We start from the raw sequence: 21,407 nt of genomic DNA, 5'->3' as shown, positions 1-21,407 counted from the left end.
AAAGGAAAACCCGGGGGAACTTTACCCAAAAATAAATCTATATTTTTTTGTGTGTATTGATAGTCTTATCAACACCCCTTTTTTCTATTTATTTAAAAAGAAAATACAACTTTGTTATTTATGAGTCGTGGAATTGCATTCATCTACAAAAGATCTAGCTAATGTGCATATTTTTTATCGTTTTTAATTAATTCCCTATTAGTTTTTTTTTTCGGTTCTCTTATACGATGATCATCTTTATTTAACTATTACGTGTAATTATATTCATACAGATATTCTATATGATTTATATTTGCGTAATATTTGCGTAGAAATGAAGAAAATCAAATTTACTGTGTATTTATCGTGTGTTAGCGTGGCCTTCGATATAAAGACGTTTTAAGACGGTTTTGGTGTTAGTCAGCGGGCTTGGTTGCCATAACAACGTGACGTAGCCAAGGACGGTAGTGGACGTAAGTGTGTGTGTGTGTGTGTGCTGGAAATTATAGTACTACTAATAACGTTTGTTTTCGTGTTGTCTGTACGTGTGTGCGGCTAATGCCAAAGTGTGTGTGTGTGCGCGTGTGCTGGGAATGGATCACAACGTTTGTTTTCGTGCTGTGTTTATATTATGCATATTGTTTCGTATCTTATCAACTTTTTCGAATCTATGTGTACAGTAATACAAACCCGTTTTTCGAGCTGAATAAATATGTTACATTGAATAAAAACACGAAAAATATATCCAGTTTGGTAGAAAAGTAACTTATCTTGCCTTTGATAACATTTATTTGTTATATATTTGTTTTTGGACAACTTTTTCGAATCTATGTGTACAGTAATACAAACCCGAAATGAAAAGAACACGAGTGAACGCGCGTTTTTTTTTTTTTAGTTTATATATATATATATATATATATATATATATATATATATATATATAAAAATAAGTATTTTTAAATTTTATCTTTTTAGCTTTAAAAAAAAAGTTTTAAAATTTTATCAGCCGGCATAATTTATTTTTAAATATTGAAAAATTTCAGGAAAATTAATTTTTGCTAGATTTTCAAAACATTGTTTTCGTGTTGTGTGTACGTGTGTGCGGCTAGCACCAGAATGGCGGCCGTGATGTCGGAGGTTGGATTGTTAGATTGTGTAAGTTTCGTATTTTTGTAATTTGTAAATAACAAGTTAGGAAAAAATTAAACCCTTCCAAGATGGACAATAAATAAAGCCATAATATTTTATGGTAAAGTTAAGAGCGTACGAACCATAGTTTTTTAGGAGATGTGATTATTGGATTAACCAATCAGAAATCGTCTGTGGCACACACATCTCTGTTTTTATAGATATATAGATAGATAGATAGATAGATATATTTGTTTTTTGACAACTTTTTCGAATCTATGTGTCCAGTAATACAAACCCGTGTACAGTAATACAAACCCCTTCGGGGAGATTGGAATGCCCCCCACCCCACCTAAAATGTACTTGGAAAAATCGATTTTATAGTGAGATTTAAGAATGGTTAGTCAAAAAAAAAGGTGAAAAACAAAACAAATAATCAATAAATAATTGTTACCAAAGGCAATAAATGCTACTTTTTTTTTACTTACATGAATGAGTTTATTTTATGTTTTAAAGTATTTTCAAGCAATCTAATGCGGGTGTCTCTGGGTGCCAAATACCTCCAGATTTTCTAGAATTTCCCGCTAGATTGTAACCGAAATCTCCAGATCTAGCAGGAAAACCGCTAAATTGTAACACTGGTCATGTGACAGGAAGCGGTAATAAATAATTGTCCCTAAATAAAAAAATCGCCTCTCGGTAAAAAGAAATCCACCTATTTATCATAGAAAAATTAAGTATAATGTTATAATTAAAAAGAAATATATAAAAACACACATGGATATAGTAAACATATTATACCAAAACGTGGAAGCCATTCGTCCAGTGGTGTTTTAGACAATTAATTCCGAACGAACCAATATTTACATTTTTATATATATATAACTATTTTTTATTTATTTGATCTTTCCAGCTTTAAAAATTGTTGAAACTTTTATCGCCCTACATTTATTTTTTTCAGTTTTCGTAACATGAAATGGGGGGGGGTAGAATGCCTAAAAAGAAACAATCCTTTAACATATTTAACGAAACCTACTTTTAATATGTAAGTAGTTTATTTAATAATGAATAAATATCGAAAATTTCAGGTAAATATGACTATTATTTGATTTTTGCTAGATTTTTAAAACATAGGTGTGCCAATGGCTTAAAACACGTTACTACATAGGAACGTTGTTTTAATGCGGCGATAATGTAAACATGATGTCTGACTAGCATTTTCATTATTTTTGTAAGCTGCAAAAAATATTTTAAAATATTAGCAGTTTATTTGAAGCTTCTTCTTTTAAATAGTAAAAAAAGTTGTGATGATAATAAATTAATTACAGTTACATTGTGTTACATACAGGGGGGGGGGTAAAACTGTGGCGCGCGTTAGAAGTACCTATAGGGCTATGACAACAGCATATTCTTTTCATTGTTTTGACTCTCGAGTATATATGCGATACAGTTAGATACACTTAATCAACCGAGAACCATATCACTCTATATAAAAGTATATATTTGAGAGTGAAAACAATGAAAAGAATATGCTGTTGTCCTAGCCTTAATTATTAATAAAGAAAACACAAAATCATTTGTAGTTTAATAATGCTTTCAGTTTTTATTTTTACTTTCCTGAATACATACATAATTCCTCCCCTTAGATACTCCTATCAACTCATTTCCCATTTGGATTACACAGTCCTTTGACTAAGAATTCCAATGGACTCTAACCTGCCCGGAGAGGCACACTGGCTGAAATGCTCGGCAATGCTCAGAATAACCAACTGCCTGTTGAACATTTTACTTGAACCCCACTTTTGCTCCTCTTCCTCCTCCCCCACAAGGAGGCTAGTTCTGATTATTTCCCCCTTTCCCATCTGGAATCTTCATTCCTGATTGATTTTGAGCTTTTATTAGTGGTCACTACTTCAACTAGCCAGAGGTTGACCAGAAGATAACATGCAAACGATCTCTATTCAGTGATTTTTCTCACAAAGGCTGATCTCAATATCACTTTCCCATTAAATGGAGCACTTACTTTTTTAAACAAAGAAAATATCACCTGGGTGGTCGGCTCCAGATAAAGATGCTTTCAGTCCTGTATCTTGTTCTCGTCCTTTAACCATGCATCTACCACTGCAATCTGCATGCATCAGCCAAACATGCTACGCAACATATGCTTACAGCAGTTCATTGAACAGAGACAGGTTACAATAGAAGTCAATTTTTAACAACCGTCCAATAAGTGCCAGCATGTAAATCGGATGTTAAACTGACTTTGATGAGATATTAAAGTGGGTAGGTTGACTAGTAGATATATTAGTTAGTGAACATTACTCATTATGAAGAAAGTGCTGTAGAGAAAAGATCGGGGGGGGGGGTGAACCCTAACTGGAGAAGTTATACCATAAGTGTGATGCTATCAGTGTTGCCTCACCCCTCAGTGTTGGGATGTGGGGGGAAAGAAAAAGAAGTGTGTCAAAAGAAAAAGGGTATGGGTTTATTGGCAAAAACAATGTAGAGGAAGTTGTTCACTGGAGCAGACAAACAAATCTGAATGGGATTGTTAGAGTGTGATGGACAAAAAACTGGGCAGTCAGATATATTTAATTAGTTTGTGGCCAGTTTTAGGTGTGACTTTAAATTTTGCGCGACAGTCTTTTTGAAGATCAGAGGTTACATCAACCAAAATGTTGTGAAAATAATACCCCAGATGAGTCCAAATATGAATCTCAAAAATTCAGAAACCTAAAATGTGAATAGTTGCCCGAATAATCCAAACCCACCATCTGTTATTTTAATTATCTGTATATATGCGCGGATTGTTTAGCTTGAACTTGCTTAATTTTTAGGCTTTTTTAAAAAATTTTTTTTTATCTATCTGATGATAACTCAGATAATGACGACAAAAGCTGAAGTGTTACATAATGACTAAGGCAGGAGCGCTGAGTGTTTTGGTTTCAATTCTAGCTGATGGCATGGAAGACTTTTTTTTTAAACTTTTGAAATAATTACTATATATATATATATATATATATTGTACCCAACATATATATATATATATATATATACATATATGTTGGGTACAATATAACAATCAATAGAGAATTTGTTCTATAACAATAAATATGAAATCTGCATGAATTAAAGTATCACATCATATAGCATATTTTACGACTGGGCAATGCCAGGTGGTCTGCTAGTTTTTAATAAAATATTAAAACCAAAAACGCCATTATAAAATTAACACAACACATTGAATTTGCCCGTAAAAGATTTTTTTTATTAGATTAAATTAAGTGACATGAAAAATGCATTTGTTTTTTTCACAAGTTTTTTCTCATCAACTCTGAATGTGGTTTCACCTTTAAAATTAAAACATCAGAAAACTTTTGGATTTCTTTTTTCTTTTTTCAAATTCAAGGAACAGCATCTTTTTTTTTCTTCATCACAAAAACAGATTAGAAAGAAATTTGAGGTAAGTAAAACAAAAAAAAGAAAAAAAACAGGGTCCTAAAAAAAAAACAAAAAAAAAAAAAAACAAAGATGAAACAAAGAATAAATTTTTTTTAAATTTCTCCAGATCTGAAGACTGCTTAGATTTTTTTTTATCACAAAGTGGAATGTTTTCAAAGTAAATTTAAAACTTCTTTTTTTCTTGAATTCTTGATTTTCAAATTTTCTTGTACTAAAATGAAACTTGTTTTTCTTTTTTTTTCTGAAAGGCATGTTGTGGCATATCAAAACAAAAATGGGTCTTAAAAAAAAAAAAAAAAAAAAAAAAAAATATGAGCAAATTCTAATTCAGGAAAAAGATCATCAGTTTACGTCGACATGTTAGGCTCTTCACGGTTAATCTTATTTTATTTTATTCAGTCTATTGGCCATTATTTAAATATTGCTTTTATTTTGTAACATTAGGTTATAATAGAAATAAATCCACATGATCAAATATTAAAAAAAAAAAGCTTTCTTTTTCCTTTATTTTAATTTTATATATCTCGATCAAACTTATATGCTTTAGAAAACGTACAGACATGTAACGTCATGTTGCACAATGTCTTCTGGCCATAACAAATATCTCACCGGCATGCTTTATAAACAGAAGTCTTATAAACAGCTGTATAGTAGCAAGCTTTTTTTCACCTCCTCTCCATAAGGAAAGGAGAGTTACTAAAAAAATATACCTGGTTTCATTCTGAGCAAAACTCCAAGAGGAACATTTTCTTAGATTATTTGCTATGTTTCATTTGTGATTGTGTTTCTTTCAAATATGTCAATTTAATTTCTAGCTGAAACTTCCTACTCTTACCTAATCTAATTTCTAGTAGGACTTTCCTATTTTTACGTAATCTTATTTCATATTGAACATAACCACCCTCCTAATTATCATATTACAATCATACGACTAAAAATCAAAGATTTAGCCCGCAAAAAAATAAGTTCAAATATAAAATAAAACAATAGCATGATTCTGAATGATACAAATTAAAATTACAACTTTTATTTAAATTTTATCAATAAAAAAATATAATTTTTCAATATTTATTGCCAGTTTACAGAATAAATAAAATCCTTTTTCCTCAACCACCACAAGCTAAAAAGTCGTTGACCAACTTTAAAAATAAATTTTGTGTTTGTTTCTTCAATCAATATTATATATAAGAAACATCTATACATATATCTATTGACTTCTTTATTTTGACTCATTTGGGATATATAGACAAGAAAATCAAATTAAAGACGAAAATAAACACTTGATTCCACCTGTCTGCTAATCACCTAGCACGTATATAATAGAGAGTAAGTGATGCAACATTTTTTTTTATATGGAAATCGCTCCAGATAAGGCATGAAGCCATTTGATGTAAATAGCTAAAAAAAAAAAAAAAAAATACTACTTCAAGGTCAAAATCTAGTCCATAAGTGTTAGATGGAATAGATTCTGACCCGCCACCCCACCCCAAAAATCAATTTTCCCCATTTTGTCAGAAACATCGCACATGGAATATGAGAACTAAAGGACAAAATAAGGAAAGCAAGAATTCTCAGGCTGTCAAGAGTAAAGATTAAGTGACAAAAGCAAAAAGGGGAAAATCTTTTCTGTAGTACTTGTCTTATAAGTGCGAGAAAGTATGAATACTAATTAGCTTTGCTCCCTCTTTGTTCCGCTTTACTTGCCTCCCCATGAGGCCAAAGTTGGATACAAAGTTGGTCGCCTTTAATGTGAAGAAAATCCAGAACCCAAAAAGAGGCACTCTGGATTGAAACAAACATAAAACTTGCTTCAGTCTAGAAGGAGTTCTCCTTCATTGACAGAGGACAGAATAAACTAAGTGCAGCACCAGAACAGATACTACACTTTGTTCCTAGCCTAAAGTCCAAGGAAGATGTTTGCTTTCTTTGTTGTTATGTAGTAATTCAGAGATTTTGAACTTAATTTCTTTTTTTTTTTTTTTTTTTTTTTTTTTTTTTACCTTGTCTCACTTTATATTTTTTTTGAATTGAATGGCTTCCACTCACTCTAAGAGTCCTTTTTTGTTTTTGCAATCTTTTCTTCTGTCGTTTTGTCTTATCTTTCTGGGTTTATTTCATTGGACTATCATTATTATTATTAGTAGTAATAGTATTTTACGTCTGGATGGCAAAGTTTTCAAATTTATATTCTTACATTTTTTTTTTCTAAGTATTAAGAATAATTTAATACCAGCAAATATTTGTGTGCTCCGTGCACACAATTTTTGCTAGTTTTGGGGGTGAGAAAAATGAACGTTAAAAAAATGAATGTTATAGACTGAAGACAACTGAAATCTTTTGCTTTTAGTGATTATATTCTTTTAACTGTTTTTTTGTTTCAAATATTACTTCGCAGGAAAAAGAAAGCTTTTCTTTGTTTCTTAACACAATCGACTGTCAAAAAGTGGCCAAGATAATGATAAGCTTTTTCTTGAAATTCAGAAGTCAAAATGAAACACCAGACATTTTGATTATTAGATGATTATTAAAAATGGCTAATCAGCTTTAAAAAAAAAAAAAAAGTCAATAATCACGATCTCTTATTTACAAAAGTTGGAGATTTCTTTTGACTCTGGATTGAATAAGAATTAAAGTTGGAATTTCGCTGAAAGAAATGTTGTAATAAAAAAAAAAAAAAAGGGGGGGGGAAGGTGATAAAAAATGGGACAGAAATACAATAATGCAAGCAAATGAATTTTTATAGCAAAAGCTCTGATTGGGTTCTTCTTTCTTTCTTTTGATAATGGCATATTTTGCATGAATTCAGAGCTGATTTTTCATTTAATTATAAATAAAAAATATATATAGGGTATAAAAATATAAAAAAAAAACAAAAAAAACGTAAAATGAAAAATCAAAACATTTATCACAACTTTAAATATAAAGAAGTCAATAGTTGGGAAATGAGGAAGGGGAATGAAAAGAAAAAAAAAAACTGCTATAAAAAATTTACTACAGTTGGGACTCTGAACAAAATGGAGAAAAAAAGGTATAATTTAAAGAACCTTAGAAAAATCACTTTTTTCAATATATACAGTCCTGATCAAAATCATAAGACCACTTAAGAAAGTAAGCGTTTACGCATATTATCAAATTTTTAATCAAACAAATGGTTGAAACCATTGCCAAAAGGGAAAATATGGTGGAAAAAAATGAAATTTGCTTCATTCAAAACCTTAACCCTGATCTAATAATTATGCTCACCTGGTCAAAATGATAAGACCACTGATAATTTATCTAACAAAAGGCAATTATAAATTACTAAAAAGGGTCTCAGTATTTAGTATAGCCTCCATTATTACGAATTACTTCAAAAATTCTCTTCGGCATGCTTGCGACTAAGTTTTTTATCAGTTGCGAAGGAATTTTATCCCATGTACTGAAAACTGAATCAGAAAGTTCCTTTATCGAATCATACTAGGTTCCATCCTTGAACACTTTTTTTGCCAGAACATGCTGGATGATTTAACAATTCTATATTATTTGAAGAAAAGTATTCTCGTGCTTGTCAAGAAGTGTGTATCGCAGCATTGTCTTGCTGGAAAATCCAATTTCTTCCACACAGACGTGGACCTTCAGTCCTGATAGAAGCATTTTCAACCATTGTAATGTACTTCAATGATGTTTGCCGGCCTTTCACTACTTGCAACTTTAGGGTCTCAGCTGATGAGAAAGCACTCCAGATCATTAAAGACCCTCCTCCACTATTCCGAGTTGAAAAAGTCTCTTTGGGCAAATTTTTATCATGCCAATAGTGTTGAAATCCATCTGGACCATCTAGATTAAACTTTTTCTCATCGGAGAAAATAACATTTCCCACTTCTCTTCATCCCAAGTCTGGTATTTTACGGCATATTTAAGTCGGTTAGTTTTGTGCTGTTCAAGAAGCCGTGGTTTCTGCAGTCGCTTTAAATGATTGAAACCCTTCATTTTCAGATGCCTTCTGATGGTTTTAGGACTACATTCTGATGGTTTTAGGACTACATTCTGTTGCTTTTTGGCTTTTCAATCGACTTGAGCTCATACTGGAGGTTTTTTTTAAAACTTCTTCTGATATGGCAATCCAGTGATGGGGTTATTTTTTTTGGTCGACCTGGACTCTTTATCCCCATATTGATTTGGATTTCTTAAAAAATTTGTGATGACCGTTTTGCTATGATTCACTTCGCTTGCAATGGACCTATGGGAGAGTCCACCCCTATTAAGCTCAAAGATCCTTCCTCTCTCAAATTCTGATAATGGTTTCCCTTTTGCCATTTATAATTTAGTAAGATGTTTTTTATCTACTAACAAGTTGCTTTTAGTAACATAGAAAGCTTTTCGTATTAATCTTTTCCAAACTAGCCGATTTTATTAAAGTGGTCTTATCATTTTGACCAGGTGAAAATGCTTGTTTTTTAAAAAATAATTATTAGATCAGGGTTAAGGTTTCGAATGAAGCAGATTTAATTTTTTTCCATCATATTTTCCCTTTTGGCAATGGTTTCAACGATTTGTTTGAGTAAAAATTCGATAATATGCGTAAACGCTTACTTTCTTAAGTGGTCTTATGATTTTGACCAGGACTGTATATATACTTTACCTATATATTTATTCTAATTTTATATATTAATTTGTCCAGAAAGTAATATCTATATTTTTATGCTTCAGAATTTTTTGGAGGTGAGGATTGATAATTGGGATTATTCGGACTATCTTGGATGTTATTCTCAGAAAGTTTTTGCCAATGTGACCCGTGACCTTCTTCAAGTGCATCTTATTGAACTTTGGAATATTTTTTAATTATTTTTTTTCATTCATCTTTTCCCCTTCAGTTATTCAATATCATCGATAATGTGAAAGACCTAAGTACAGTTATTGGTAACAGCTTCAAATCAACACACTATTGTATTGAGGTAAAAAAAATAAATCCAGGTAGGTTCTCTAGCTTAACTGGAAATCCTTTCTCAACCTAATCAAGCAACACTTTCTGTTATCTATACATAACTCTGGAATGACTCATTTGTGAGTGTAGCATCCAAGCAATATGATTTTAAACCATATAATCTACGGCATAATGACGTTGGCACACTGGTTCCCATTAGATCACTGAAGTTAAGTGACGTTGAGCTTGGCTAATACTAAAAATGGGTGAATATTTAGTAATGCCAGGTGTTGTATGTGCTCAAAGCTTGGAGAGGGATGGGTACTGCCAGGCTATTCTTGCCCAAGACACGCTGTATGAAATAATGCAGCACCCCCACGACCCAGAGGTTTAAGGGACAAGTCCATCCAAGTAACAACAAATCCTTATTTTGCAAAAGATGAAAAAGATATTGTACACCTGACGTGTATTCAACAGTTGACAACCCCAACGGTGATGGGACTCTCCATATTCACAACGAGTGGGTTCTAAAGATTAAATCTGTTCTCAATTGAGCAGAGGAGGATGCGAAGAGACTTGATTCTAGCATACAACACCATCAACAGAAATTAAAATTTATCTTGCATTTCCCAACCCAGCACCAAGTTGTGGTCTCCATAGACACCCACAGAACATGTACCATCATAGCCTTTGTTTCAACAGAAGAAATTCAGCATTCTCTTGCTCCCCGGATCTGTAGAGAAAGTCGTGATGATGCCTAACATATCCAGGTTCAAAATTACCTTGAACAAACATTCAGACCTATATATGTAGATGTAAATATCTTCAGTCTTTTTTTACATAGCTTTTTGCACTTTAATTTTTTTCTTTTATCAATAAATTTGAAATTTACATGATATAAACATAGTATAACATGGAATTTTAGGTAGAGCAGATACTTTTTCCATGTTATATCATGGAAAGAAACATGTGGTAGAAAAGCTGAAGAGTTCCTACCTCTGAGAATTAGGTGTCAAAGTGATTGGATGCAGCCTTTAAATCTTCCCTCACTCCACGGGGATTGAAAGGGGAATATGCAGTTCATTTCAATGTAAATTACTGTAAAGATTATTGTAGAAATTAAGCCAAAAGCTCAGAGCACTCTAATTGCTATAATAAGTTCTATTTTTAGCATTAAATTTGGGTGGATGAGAATAAGATTACAAGTGAAAAATTACACATAAGAGTAGATTAAGTAAGGAAAAGTAAATTTTTCACTAGAAGTCATGTTAGAGGTTAGAGCTACGTATACAGGAAGTTACGTCATGGGAGGAAGTACGTGGCAGAGTAACAAGACTAATTCTACCTCTTGGGAGTTCTAGCATCAAAGCAAACTGGCAATGCTGATTTCGGGGCTTCTACCACACCTATGGGGATTGAAAGAAGATGCAGTTCATCTAAATGTAAATTACTGTATGGATTACTGTAAGAATTAAACCAAATCCACAAAGGAAATAATAAAGTCATTTGTTGTTCTTTTTAACTGCTTCTATTATTTTAGTTACAAAGAGAATGGAGATTATTAATATCTCTACGACTGCTACTGTCATCACTGCTGAAAGACATCACTATCCAATAAGTCAACCATTACATAACAATAAAAGAGGTGAACAGTTGTTTCTGCCGATGAAGAAAATGATAGACAATGCGTGGGAATCAAAGAATAACAATGTCATGATATGCTGTTGGTGCTAAATGTCATCACCATCATATTTGATTGAATGTCCATTTCACATGTTCGCATGCACTGGACAGATTTTTAGTTCTTTATTGATCCATCTTTCTTTCAAGTCCATTCATATCACTTCTGCCTATGTTTTTTTTTTTTTGTTGATCTGTCCAGTTTTAATCTTCCTCTGAAGTCATCAGATCAAAGTTTGTATTTAAGACTCAAATTAAACATCAATTGTATCATTCTCATTATTTCTCTCTATGTAACATATCCTCAACCCCTTGATATCAGCTGTTAGCCTGTACAAGTGTAGATTTAGTGATTTTTATCGTAATAACATAAATGGTTGTTAAATGTTTATTCAATAACTTGAAAATTGATTTCATTAAAAAAATTTTATTAAGCATGTAATCTTATCTCAGCCTTAAAAAATATTATTTTCTGGACAAACTTATAGAAATTATTTACATTTATAATATTTAACTCATAATTTAAATTGATAATATTTAACTTATAGAAATTATTTAACTTTATAATATAGTGTGGCCCCACCCCACCCAAAAATGGCACCCATGGAATCCTTAATAACATTCACAATTCAACCATATTTGGTAAAAATACAATTCAATCTATGCCTAATTTGTCCACCAAGATTCAGTCATGATTGTCCAACAGTCTTTGTTTTATCATCGTTCAATAATATGACGGGACCGTTTCATGACAGTTTTATTAATAGAAAGTGTGATCATGAATAGACTTCACAGTCACTTGACTTTCCCGCGGATTTTTATCTGTGGGTGTCATCAGAGATAATCTCGATCTTATTCCTAAAAAAGAACCATCACATTCGAAATCCATTATGTCCAGGTACACTTGTAATATAGAAGTGTCCGTTTAAAAAATACTGAATAACAATAAAACAGAGACTGTTGGACACGCACATGTTGAACTTGGTGGATGAGTCAGGCATAGATAAACTTATTTCTACAAAACATTCGTTGAATTTCAGAAACGATTGTGAATTCTATTAACGATTCTATGAGTGGGTAGCATTTAATTTTGGTTACCCTGTAGAAAAATCTGAAAAATGAACAAGCAACTAACATATAAATTAAATGAGATATCCTAACATGCAAAAAACAAAACAAAAAAAAACTTGGCATTTAAATAAAAACAGCATTTTCTCTCCAACAGAAATGTATTTTGCTTCAGATTATAATGTCCAAATTTTTAGGAATTTTCTATTTTGCATCAATAAAAAATCTTTTTTAAATTTTTCTGGAAGAAGAGGAAAATTTTGTTTTTTTTTTATTTTGTACAGGGTGACCCCCACCAAAAAAATGGCCACTGATGGAATCATTAATAAAAAATCACAATCCTTTCTGCAAACCAACCATATTTTGTACAAGTACAATTTAGTCTAACTCGTTCACCAAGTCATGAATGCCTAACAACATTCAATGATGTGTGGAGGACACTTTGGTGAGCATCTCATCAATAGGAGAGATGTGATCCTGAATGGACTAAAAACTCACCAGATCTTATCTTCGCCCACAATATTTTATCTATAGAATTATCACAAAGATAATGTCTATCAAAACATTTACTAGACTATTGCTAAACTCAGTACAGCCAAAATCAGGGCGGTGCCAAGAGAAGAGTGTATCATTTTGCATGTCATATCTACATATACTTATGATTGTTAAATAATAAAAACAAAGACTGTTGGACATTCATGATTGAAACTTGGTGGACAAGTCAAGCTGTATTGAAGTTTATGTGCATCAAATATGATTGGATTGCAGTGAACATTGTGAATTTTATGAACATTTCCATGGCATTTGGGGAGGGAACATCACCGTATATTTATTAAAATCCTTATTCATCAGAACTTAAAGGATGTAACATATTCGATCACAGTAACAACTAAAATAAAATTGGGGATAACAAGTGTATTTTTTGCTGCTGTTTCTTTTTATATATATATATATATATATATATATATATATATATATATATATATCCATAAAGGTGGAGGAGGAGGGTTTTCTTTTTTGTTGCTGTCTTTTTTTTTTTTTTTAATTAAAGAAAAAATTGTAAGAGATCAATTGAGTTTTGAGTATTGTCCAGGGTCATCATCGGAGAGGTGAGGGAAGTCCAGGTTGGAGACAAATAGTTCATACATGTGGCTGGAAAAAATTAAAAAGAAAAATTGTATATAAAAAATGCATAAAAAAAATTGTATATAAAAAAAATGCACAAAAAAAATTGTATATAAAAAAATTGTATAAAAAAAAAAAAACTGTATTAGTACCTATTTTCCAATGCCAAAAACGATTCTTTTAATTGTATTTTTCTATTTAATTTTGTTAACAGCAATATCTTCCATTGCTAGTAGTAATGATAAAATAAATATTGTTTTTAACTAATATTAAAATGAAAATCTATAGAACATCCCCTACAAGTGTATTTTTTACGCTTGAGAAAACATCTGCACATTTTACACGTGTTTTTATGATAATTGGAAAAAATAACTCCTTCATAGTTAAATATTTAGAGATTTCATTTAATTTGATCGAGTAGTTTTTTTTTTACTCCGAAAAACCACGTTTTTATGAGAGCACGTTGAAGTCAGCCATTATGGAATTTTTTGAACACGCCACGGGGAGATAACTCCAGTTAAAGCGCCGACACTCCCACCCCATCTTTATTACTAGCTTTTCTTCCTAAAAATCGAACCCTTTGCTTGGTATCATAACAAATTGATTTTTCGCTGTAAAAAAAACCCAAAAAAACTACTTGATGAAATTAAGTGAAATTTTATTTTGAAGAACTTCATTCCATAACGGATACATACAATATAACCTTTTTTTCGATATTTTCATTTTTTAATATCTTGATTAAACTGTATAAGTACCAATATTAAAAGTACCCATAAAGCAGGGGAGATAACTCAGTCTTTCATTTAACCAAGTGAAAATGAAAAACGATACAATAAAATTGGATTTTTACTTGTAATTAAACTTCTCCTTCATCATTTTTTCTAATTTTTGGTGGGGATACTTATTTTGCATGATATGTAAGTATATTAAGGAGTTTTTACTTGTAATGCGATTTTCACTTGTAGTTAATACTATGTAAGCACCAAAAAGAGACTCAGCAATGATAGGTATTTTGTTTGTGGCCGTTGCATTTGGAGAAATGCATCTTTTGGCAGTTGGATAACTAAACGTATTTCACTTGGGTACCATGAAGAGAAAATCAAAAAAACAGAATACAAGTAGTATCTTGTTAAAACTGTCTCATGATAGTTTTAACAAGTTATTTATAATTTGAATAATGCAAAGAAAAATATTGGAAAAATTTATTCAGGTAAAAGAGTGGAGGAGGAGTATCCACAACTTGTTTGCATGTCCAGTGTACTTATGTGTCTACATTTGCAGTTGGGATTTTATTTTTAACTTATAATCCCTACAAAAAATAAAATGGCCGACTTTGCACTCAATGTACATATCCCAACAAATCTGTCTAGCAATAAAATCCAACCCCTTCATTGTAGAGACCCCTAGATGCCTTCAGACTGCTAAACTTTGGAATTCCCTCCATGTCACCTGTTTCTCTGACTGTACTGACATGCAGAAGTTTAAATGTAATGTAAACTGAGCTTATCTCCTTTAAATATGATCCCAAATAGTAGCCCCTTACATCCAAGTATCAATATGCCTTGTTTAGGGTAAAGAAGAAAAAAAAACTGAAAGGCATTATGGTAGAATTTAATTTCATAATGAAATAAACTTTTTGGTGGTCATACGGATATTCACTGAATTGTTTGCTTGGCTGCAGTATTTGGAAGGGGAGGCGTTTTTAATTTATAATTAAATAGAATAAAAAGGGCAGTCTTGTGTACAAAATGCATTATGTTGGGATTTAATTTTGAGTGCTAGTTCATATCCCACCTCCATGAAAAAAAAAAAAAATCTTTATGAAAATCTGTGACGAAAAAAAATATGCCACCAAAAATCAAAATTGCTCAAGTAGTTTTAATTTTATAAAAATCATTTTTAAACGATTAATGAGAGTTCGTAGGCATACCAATCCATTTCCATATTAAAAATGGCTTTCTAAAATCTTGTAAGTTTGAATTATCTGGAATTATCTTCCTTATCTTGCAAAAGGGCATCAACAGATGATTGATCATCGTTTAGCTACAATTTTTTTTAGTCTTTTGTTTAAATTAGACTACTTGATCAATTTACCTGATTTTTGGTGTATGATATTTTCTTTCCATCACAGGTACATACATCATAAAGATTTTTCTATTTTTGATTTTCATGGAGAGGGGTAGTTACGGACTCACACCTAATTTTGCAATAAAATTAATGTGTGTGATGAGATGAGGGTACTGATTGACTTGTTTGTTTGGCTGCATGTGTGTGTTGGGGGTGAGGTTTTGTTTATCATAATATACAATGTAGAACCAGATCACAACCCCTAGAGGTCCTGGATATGACCTTAAACTATATCTGATGGTGAGGCCCAAGCTTGCAAGCCTTGGGGAGTGTGGAGCCACCCTTTAATTGCCATTGCTCCAAGGTCCACTCTGACCTGGAGTGGTAGTACCTGTTAGGGTCCCAACTATGGATTAAATAGAATCCGACTTAAAAAACAAATATACTCCATTAAAAAATCGTTCCTCAAAATCACTAGATTCGGCATTAAATAACCTGAAAAAGGTTGATATGCCGTAAAACAAAAACAACCAACCAACCAACCAATAACCCCTAGACATAAATTGACTATAAAAAGGGTAAACACTCTAATCGCTAATTTTTCATCCACAATCTAACTAAATATGCACACATAGAACTATGTGCAATAAAAAAATGAAAACAATCATTTAGAAAACAAGAATGAATAGTAAATTAATGAAATGCCCTTTCACAAAGCATTATGCAAATTAATTAAACTGACATATCATTATATTAGCAATTGTTTTATTTTTTATTAAGAATTTGGCCTTTTAATCTTACTGACCCCCAGTGTAAATGTCCTAACTTAATATATAAAAATATACAAGTGACGTACCAGAAGTAATGCCTCCTATCTTTTAATTCTGCCTAAATTGATCAGAGGAATTTGCAAATTGCATTGTTATTATAATTGAACATGCATTTATGACCTGAAAGTTTCATGTCTCTGTTGCAGATATTGATGTTGTAAGACTCTAATAAAGCAACCCCTATCATGGCTGTGTGTCAGAAGCAGAGATTCCTCCATGCAGAAAAAAACTGAACAACATTTACTGACGCCTGTTGAACCTTTATAAAGCCGATGCAGTTGATGTCAACACAGTTAGGAGATGGGTTTGTTGATTTCAGAGTGGTGACAATGATGTCACTGACAAAGCATGCTCCAGACTTACATGAAAAGAGGCTGGCAAAAATGCATGGAGAATAGTGGTGACTATGTAAAAGAATAAATTCTGGAGCACAAAAGGTTGCTCATTTTAATGGTATCACTCCCATCTTTATAGCTCTTCAACATTTTAGTTTTTTTAGTTAAAAAATTGGAGGCATTACTTTTTGAACGACCCTTTATATATATATATATATATATATATATATATATATATATATATATATAGAGAGAGAGAGAGAGAGAGAGAGAGATAGAGATAGATAGATATACCTGTACTTTGAATTGGCTGCATTCATCTTCTGCACATAATTCTTTTCTTTCATAAAATTCACTGACCTCAGCTACAGTGCCACTAAGTTCTCCATCAACTGAAAGAAAAGTGATAAAAAAAAGAAAAAGAATTTGTAGATCTTAGTATAAATAAACAAAGATTTAAGAAATAAACTTCTAAATTGTTTAAGAATGGTTAATTGTAGGTATTGACCGTTTCATACCCTCGAAAAAGTTTTAGCAAAAACCTAACAGCCAGCCATGGTTCTCTCCAGAATGTGCTGCTGCCATTGCGCACAGAAATAACTTTTTCCATTGCTTCAAACGTAATAGATGTACTGAGACTAAGATGCTTTCAGAACTGCCAGCAACCATTGTGAAAAAGTAATAAAGAACACAAGAGAGTTGCATGCTTAGTCAATCAAGTCCAAAGTAGCTGAGCAGCGACTTGGTTCCCACCAGTTTTGGCAAATAGCAAACAGAATCCAGAACAGAAACGTGTGCTCTATCCCAACTATCATCAATGGACCTGAGGTAATCTTGTCAGCATCAGACAAAGCCAAACTCTTTGCCAAGAACTTTGCAGCTAATTCTACCCTTTGCGGCCAAGACCACCAACCCCAAATATTTCCTCCTGTATCAGAAAACATGCTATGTGATATAGAAATATCTACGTGATGTTGCCAAGCTAATCAAAAACCTTGATTCCAGTAAAGCAACCGGCCCTGACGGTATTCCAATTATAGTACTCAGAAAACTTCAACCAGAACTAGCACCCATACTTACAAAACTGTTTAAACGTTGTCTTAAGGAGAATTGCTTCCCATCACCTTGGAAAACCTCATCAGTTTGCCCTGTATTTAAGAATTCAGGTGATCATTCATCCCCCTCTCAATACAGGCCAATAAGTCTCCTGTGCATCATGTGTAAGTTGCTGGAATCTGTGTTAAATAGAGAAGTAATCAACCATCTCAGCAAAAATTACCTTCTTAGTGACACACAATATGGTTTCTGTTCTGCTAGATCTACAGCAGATGTATTTACAGTTATATCTCATAGGATTAGCGAATCTCTCGACGGAGGCAACGTTTCTAGGGCAATTGCTCTTGACGTATCAAAAGCCTTTGATAGGGTATGGCATAAAGGTTTACTTCACAAGATCTCCAGCTATGGTATAGCTGAAAATGTCTTCTCAATTATCAAATCATTTCTCTCTGATAGGTTCATAAGAGTAGTAGTTGATGGGCAGAAATCAGAAGCTCACAGTATTAATGCTGGAGTCCCTCAGGATTCCATCTTGGGCCCAACTCTCTTCCTGATTTACATTAATGATCTTCCAAATCACACCCTTACATCATTCGTAGACATTTATGCTGATGACACTACCATCTATAGTAGCACATCTAAGACCATAAATGATCAAGTTCTCTCCGATTCTCTCTCTCCTCTGATGTTGAGCATGTGGTACAATGGGGAAAGGAGTGGCTGGTTACTTTTAATGCATCTAAAACCAAGCTTCTATCTTTACATCATCAACGCTCTAATCCCCATCTGGCATCAATTGAAATGAATGGCTCTCGTCTTGGAGAGGCCTCATGTTTTGACAAGCTTCTGAGCTTGACCTTTACTCCTGACCTGAAATAGAACACATACATCAAATCTGTTGCCAAAGCCGCTGGAAAAATGGTGGGATCCTTCTTCTGATGCATATATTTATATAAGAGCCAAGTTCGTCCAAGGATGGAGTAATGTTGCCACATCTGGGCAGGAGCTGCTAGAAAGGATTTATCCTGCCTTGATAGAGTTTAAAATAGACTTTGTAGCCTCATAGGAGATGTCCTTTTCTCTTTCCTGCAACCTCTTTCTCACAGAAGAGATGTAGCGAGTTTGTCTTTGCTTTATCGTTATTTTCATGACAAGTGCTCGACTGAGCTTCAATCCATGGTCCCCCACCCTCGCCAAACTTTCACAAGAAACACTCGTCTAGCTGAAAACACTATCAATAATTTCCCCCACTCTTTATCTGTGCCTAAACCTAAATGTAGATCCCATGAACAAAGCTTCTTTCTTAGAACTGCACGCCTGTGGAACTGTCTTCCGTTTTCTTACTTTCCAGCTGACTACAATATGGTTGTCTTCAAGTCCAATGTAAACAATTTCTTGATAAGCCGTCCCCTTTAAGTTAACAAATTTACTGAATTTCCATTACTGACAATTACTATATTGTCCAATTGACTACTGTACACTCTTTAACCCTTATCCTCGAGTGGCCCCTGGGCCTTGATAAGTGGTGATGCCTATGTAAAAAAAAAAAAAAATTAATGACCAATTTTATTAAAAATTAATTTGATTAATTAAAAGTAAATTTAGAAAAAAACATTCCAAATGATAAAACATTCTAATTTAATTGCAAAATTAAATATCGAATTATTAAAATAGATTTTTTTTTTATTTGAGACAGCACAAATCCTTTCTTGGCTTTGTAAACTAATAACAAAATGTAGTAACTGTTCTACTACACTTAATCTTTTCTGTACTCGATTAGTAAATGCTAAATCTTTCTAGATAGAGACAATTTTTATTTTTATCCCAATTCAGGGTGCTCTTTTGAGGAGCTGAATTTTTCCATATTAAAAACCGTCCTTGTGTATAATTAATTCTGTCCTTATGTAGAGTGAAATGAATAGGAACAGAACACATATTTCAATTAATGGACTTTCGTTTAGAAAGCGTCGCTAAAAACTAGTTCATATTTCTTCAGAATGCATTTTAAGAAATGCTCATATTGTTTTAGGGCACAATTTTAGGAAATAGATCACATTGCTTTCAGAACAAAAGTGATTGTAAATTGTTCCCATTGCTTTCTGAGTGTAATATTATTTAGAATGGTCAACATTTCTTGGAGGCATTATGCCTCCAAGAAATGTTGAGGCTAGAAAATGATCCACATTACTTTTGAGTGCGATATGTTCAACTACCAAATTTAGGCACCCTAAATGCTCAGCATAATTTGTGTCTGTATGACTGTGTTTAAAGTCAGCATATCACCTCATTGTTTCCAATGGGAGCAGAGTCCAAATAACACTTATCAAGCCATTTCTTTTCTTGAACAGTAATTTATTCCCATCAGGAAGCAATGCTTTATCAAAAATTGAAATTCAGATTTTTAAATTATTTTGAAAATATTCAACAGTAATTTCACTTAAATAATTGCAATTGGTGACCTAATAACCCAGTTGAGCTCAAATTTTGACACATGATTTTTAGAAGGTTAGTACTTTATAAAACTCATACAAATTATGATAAAAGAGAAATAGTATAACTGACCACTTTCAATTTTAACATCAGAAATAGACGGGTAGGGTTTAACATTAAATTTTAGGTTTAATGTTGAGGTGGGGGATTTATTGTCACCATTTTTTTTTTAAATATTAACATGGAAGATTATCAAATTGGTCTTCATGATTAGAAATTTTTTATTTTTTTTATGAATAATCAAATAATACTTTTCTTTATAATTGAAATGTTTTTTATTACAGACAATCAAATAAAAAATTTTGTTATGACTGGAAGGTTTTTAGGGAGTTTCAATATATATTTTGAATAGTTTATTCTGAAAACATTTTTTAAATAGTTTATAATACTATTTTTTTATCAGTTGAAATATGCTGTGTTTGAGTGAACAAAAGAAATACCTATTATTACCTGCAAACTCTCACAAACAATTTGAATCGGAAAAAAAAAAAAATAAAATGCACAGGCATAGTTGTTGACACTTACCTTCCACGGCTGATACAGTAGCAACACCTACGGTGCTTTCTAATGTGACATCAGAAGAACAGGATTCTAATTTTATCGGAATTATCGTACATGTCTGTAAACACGGCCCATTGAATTCCGATGATGTGGAATGACTTTGTGTTTCAATAACGCATCTTTCTTCACCATTTTCCTGAACAAACAAAAGAGAGAGAATTTTAAAAAGTGCAACAACTTTTTCTGATTCAAATTTATCAGCTTGGATAAAATTTATATATTGTGATAAATTAACAACAACAAAAATTACCAGAGAAGATTGGTTTTATTAAATACTAGCAGTATGACTCAACATTGCTCGAGATTGAACGAGGATCATTACTATGGACTTTTTCACATTGCTCAACATTATATCACTTTCTTTGTTTTACCTCTCTTCCATTTTCGCATCCCAATATAGTCAGAAGAAGCTAAAATGTTTGAAAACTCTTTGAATTAATGTCTTATATATTTCATTAAAATCGGATTTGAAGTTTTAAGGGGATTCTGTCCCCACGGGTCACTTAGAGATAGGAGAACCTAGATATTCAAGTAACAAAGATCCAGAATTAGTTCCATTGTCTTCCCAAGAGAATTTTTTTTACATCTATATATATATAAGTGAATGTGTCTGTGTGTCTGTCTGTGTACATTTTCCTATGCAATAACTCTGTCAATTTTCAGTCTACAGACTCGAAATTTGATATACAGGGTACTGAGATTTGGGAAAATCTTTGTAAT

At 32.3% G+C, this 21,407-nt stretch overlaps 1 protein-coding gene across 1 annotated transcript in view; it reads right to left on the bottom strand.

Moving 5' to 3' along the window:
- Positions 1-13,169: 13,169 nt before the first annotated feature.
- The window catches only part of LOC145292960 (tetratricopeptide repeat protein 17-like), a 147,413-nt gene continuing 139,175 nt past the window's right edge, over positions 13,170-21,407 (bottom strand). The window contains exons 17-19 of the mRNA XM_080139173.1: positions 20,652-20,823; positions 16,872-16,969; positions 13,170-13,372 (exon numbers count right to left, since the gene is read on the bottom strand). Coding sequence (XP_079995299.1) covers positions 13,361-13,372; positions 16,872-16,969; positions 20,652-20,823 — 282 coding nt within the window. The 3' untranslated portion in view covers positions 13,170-13,360. The remainder of the gene's footprint in view (positions 13,373-16,871; positions 16,970-20,651; positions 20,824-21,407) is intronic.

Source organism: Euprymna scolopes, chromosome 14 (genome assembly GCF_053919585.1).
Source record: "Euprymna scolopes isolate OS-2025 chromosome 14, ASM5391958v1, whole genome shotgun sequence".
Lineage (NCBI taxonomy): Eukaryota > Metazoa > Mollusca > Cephalopoda > Sepiida > Sepiolidae > Euprymna > Euprymna scolopes.
This window is presented reverse-complemented; position numbering and strand designations above follow the sequence as displayed.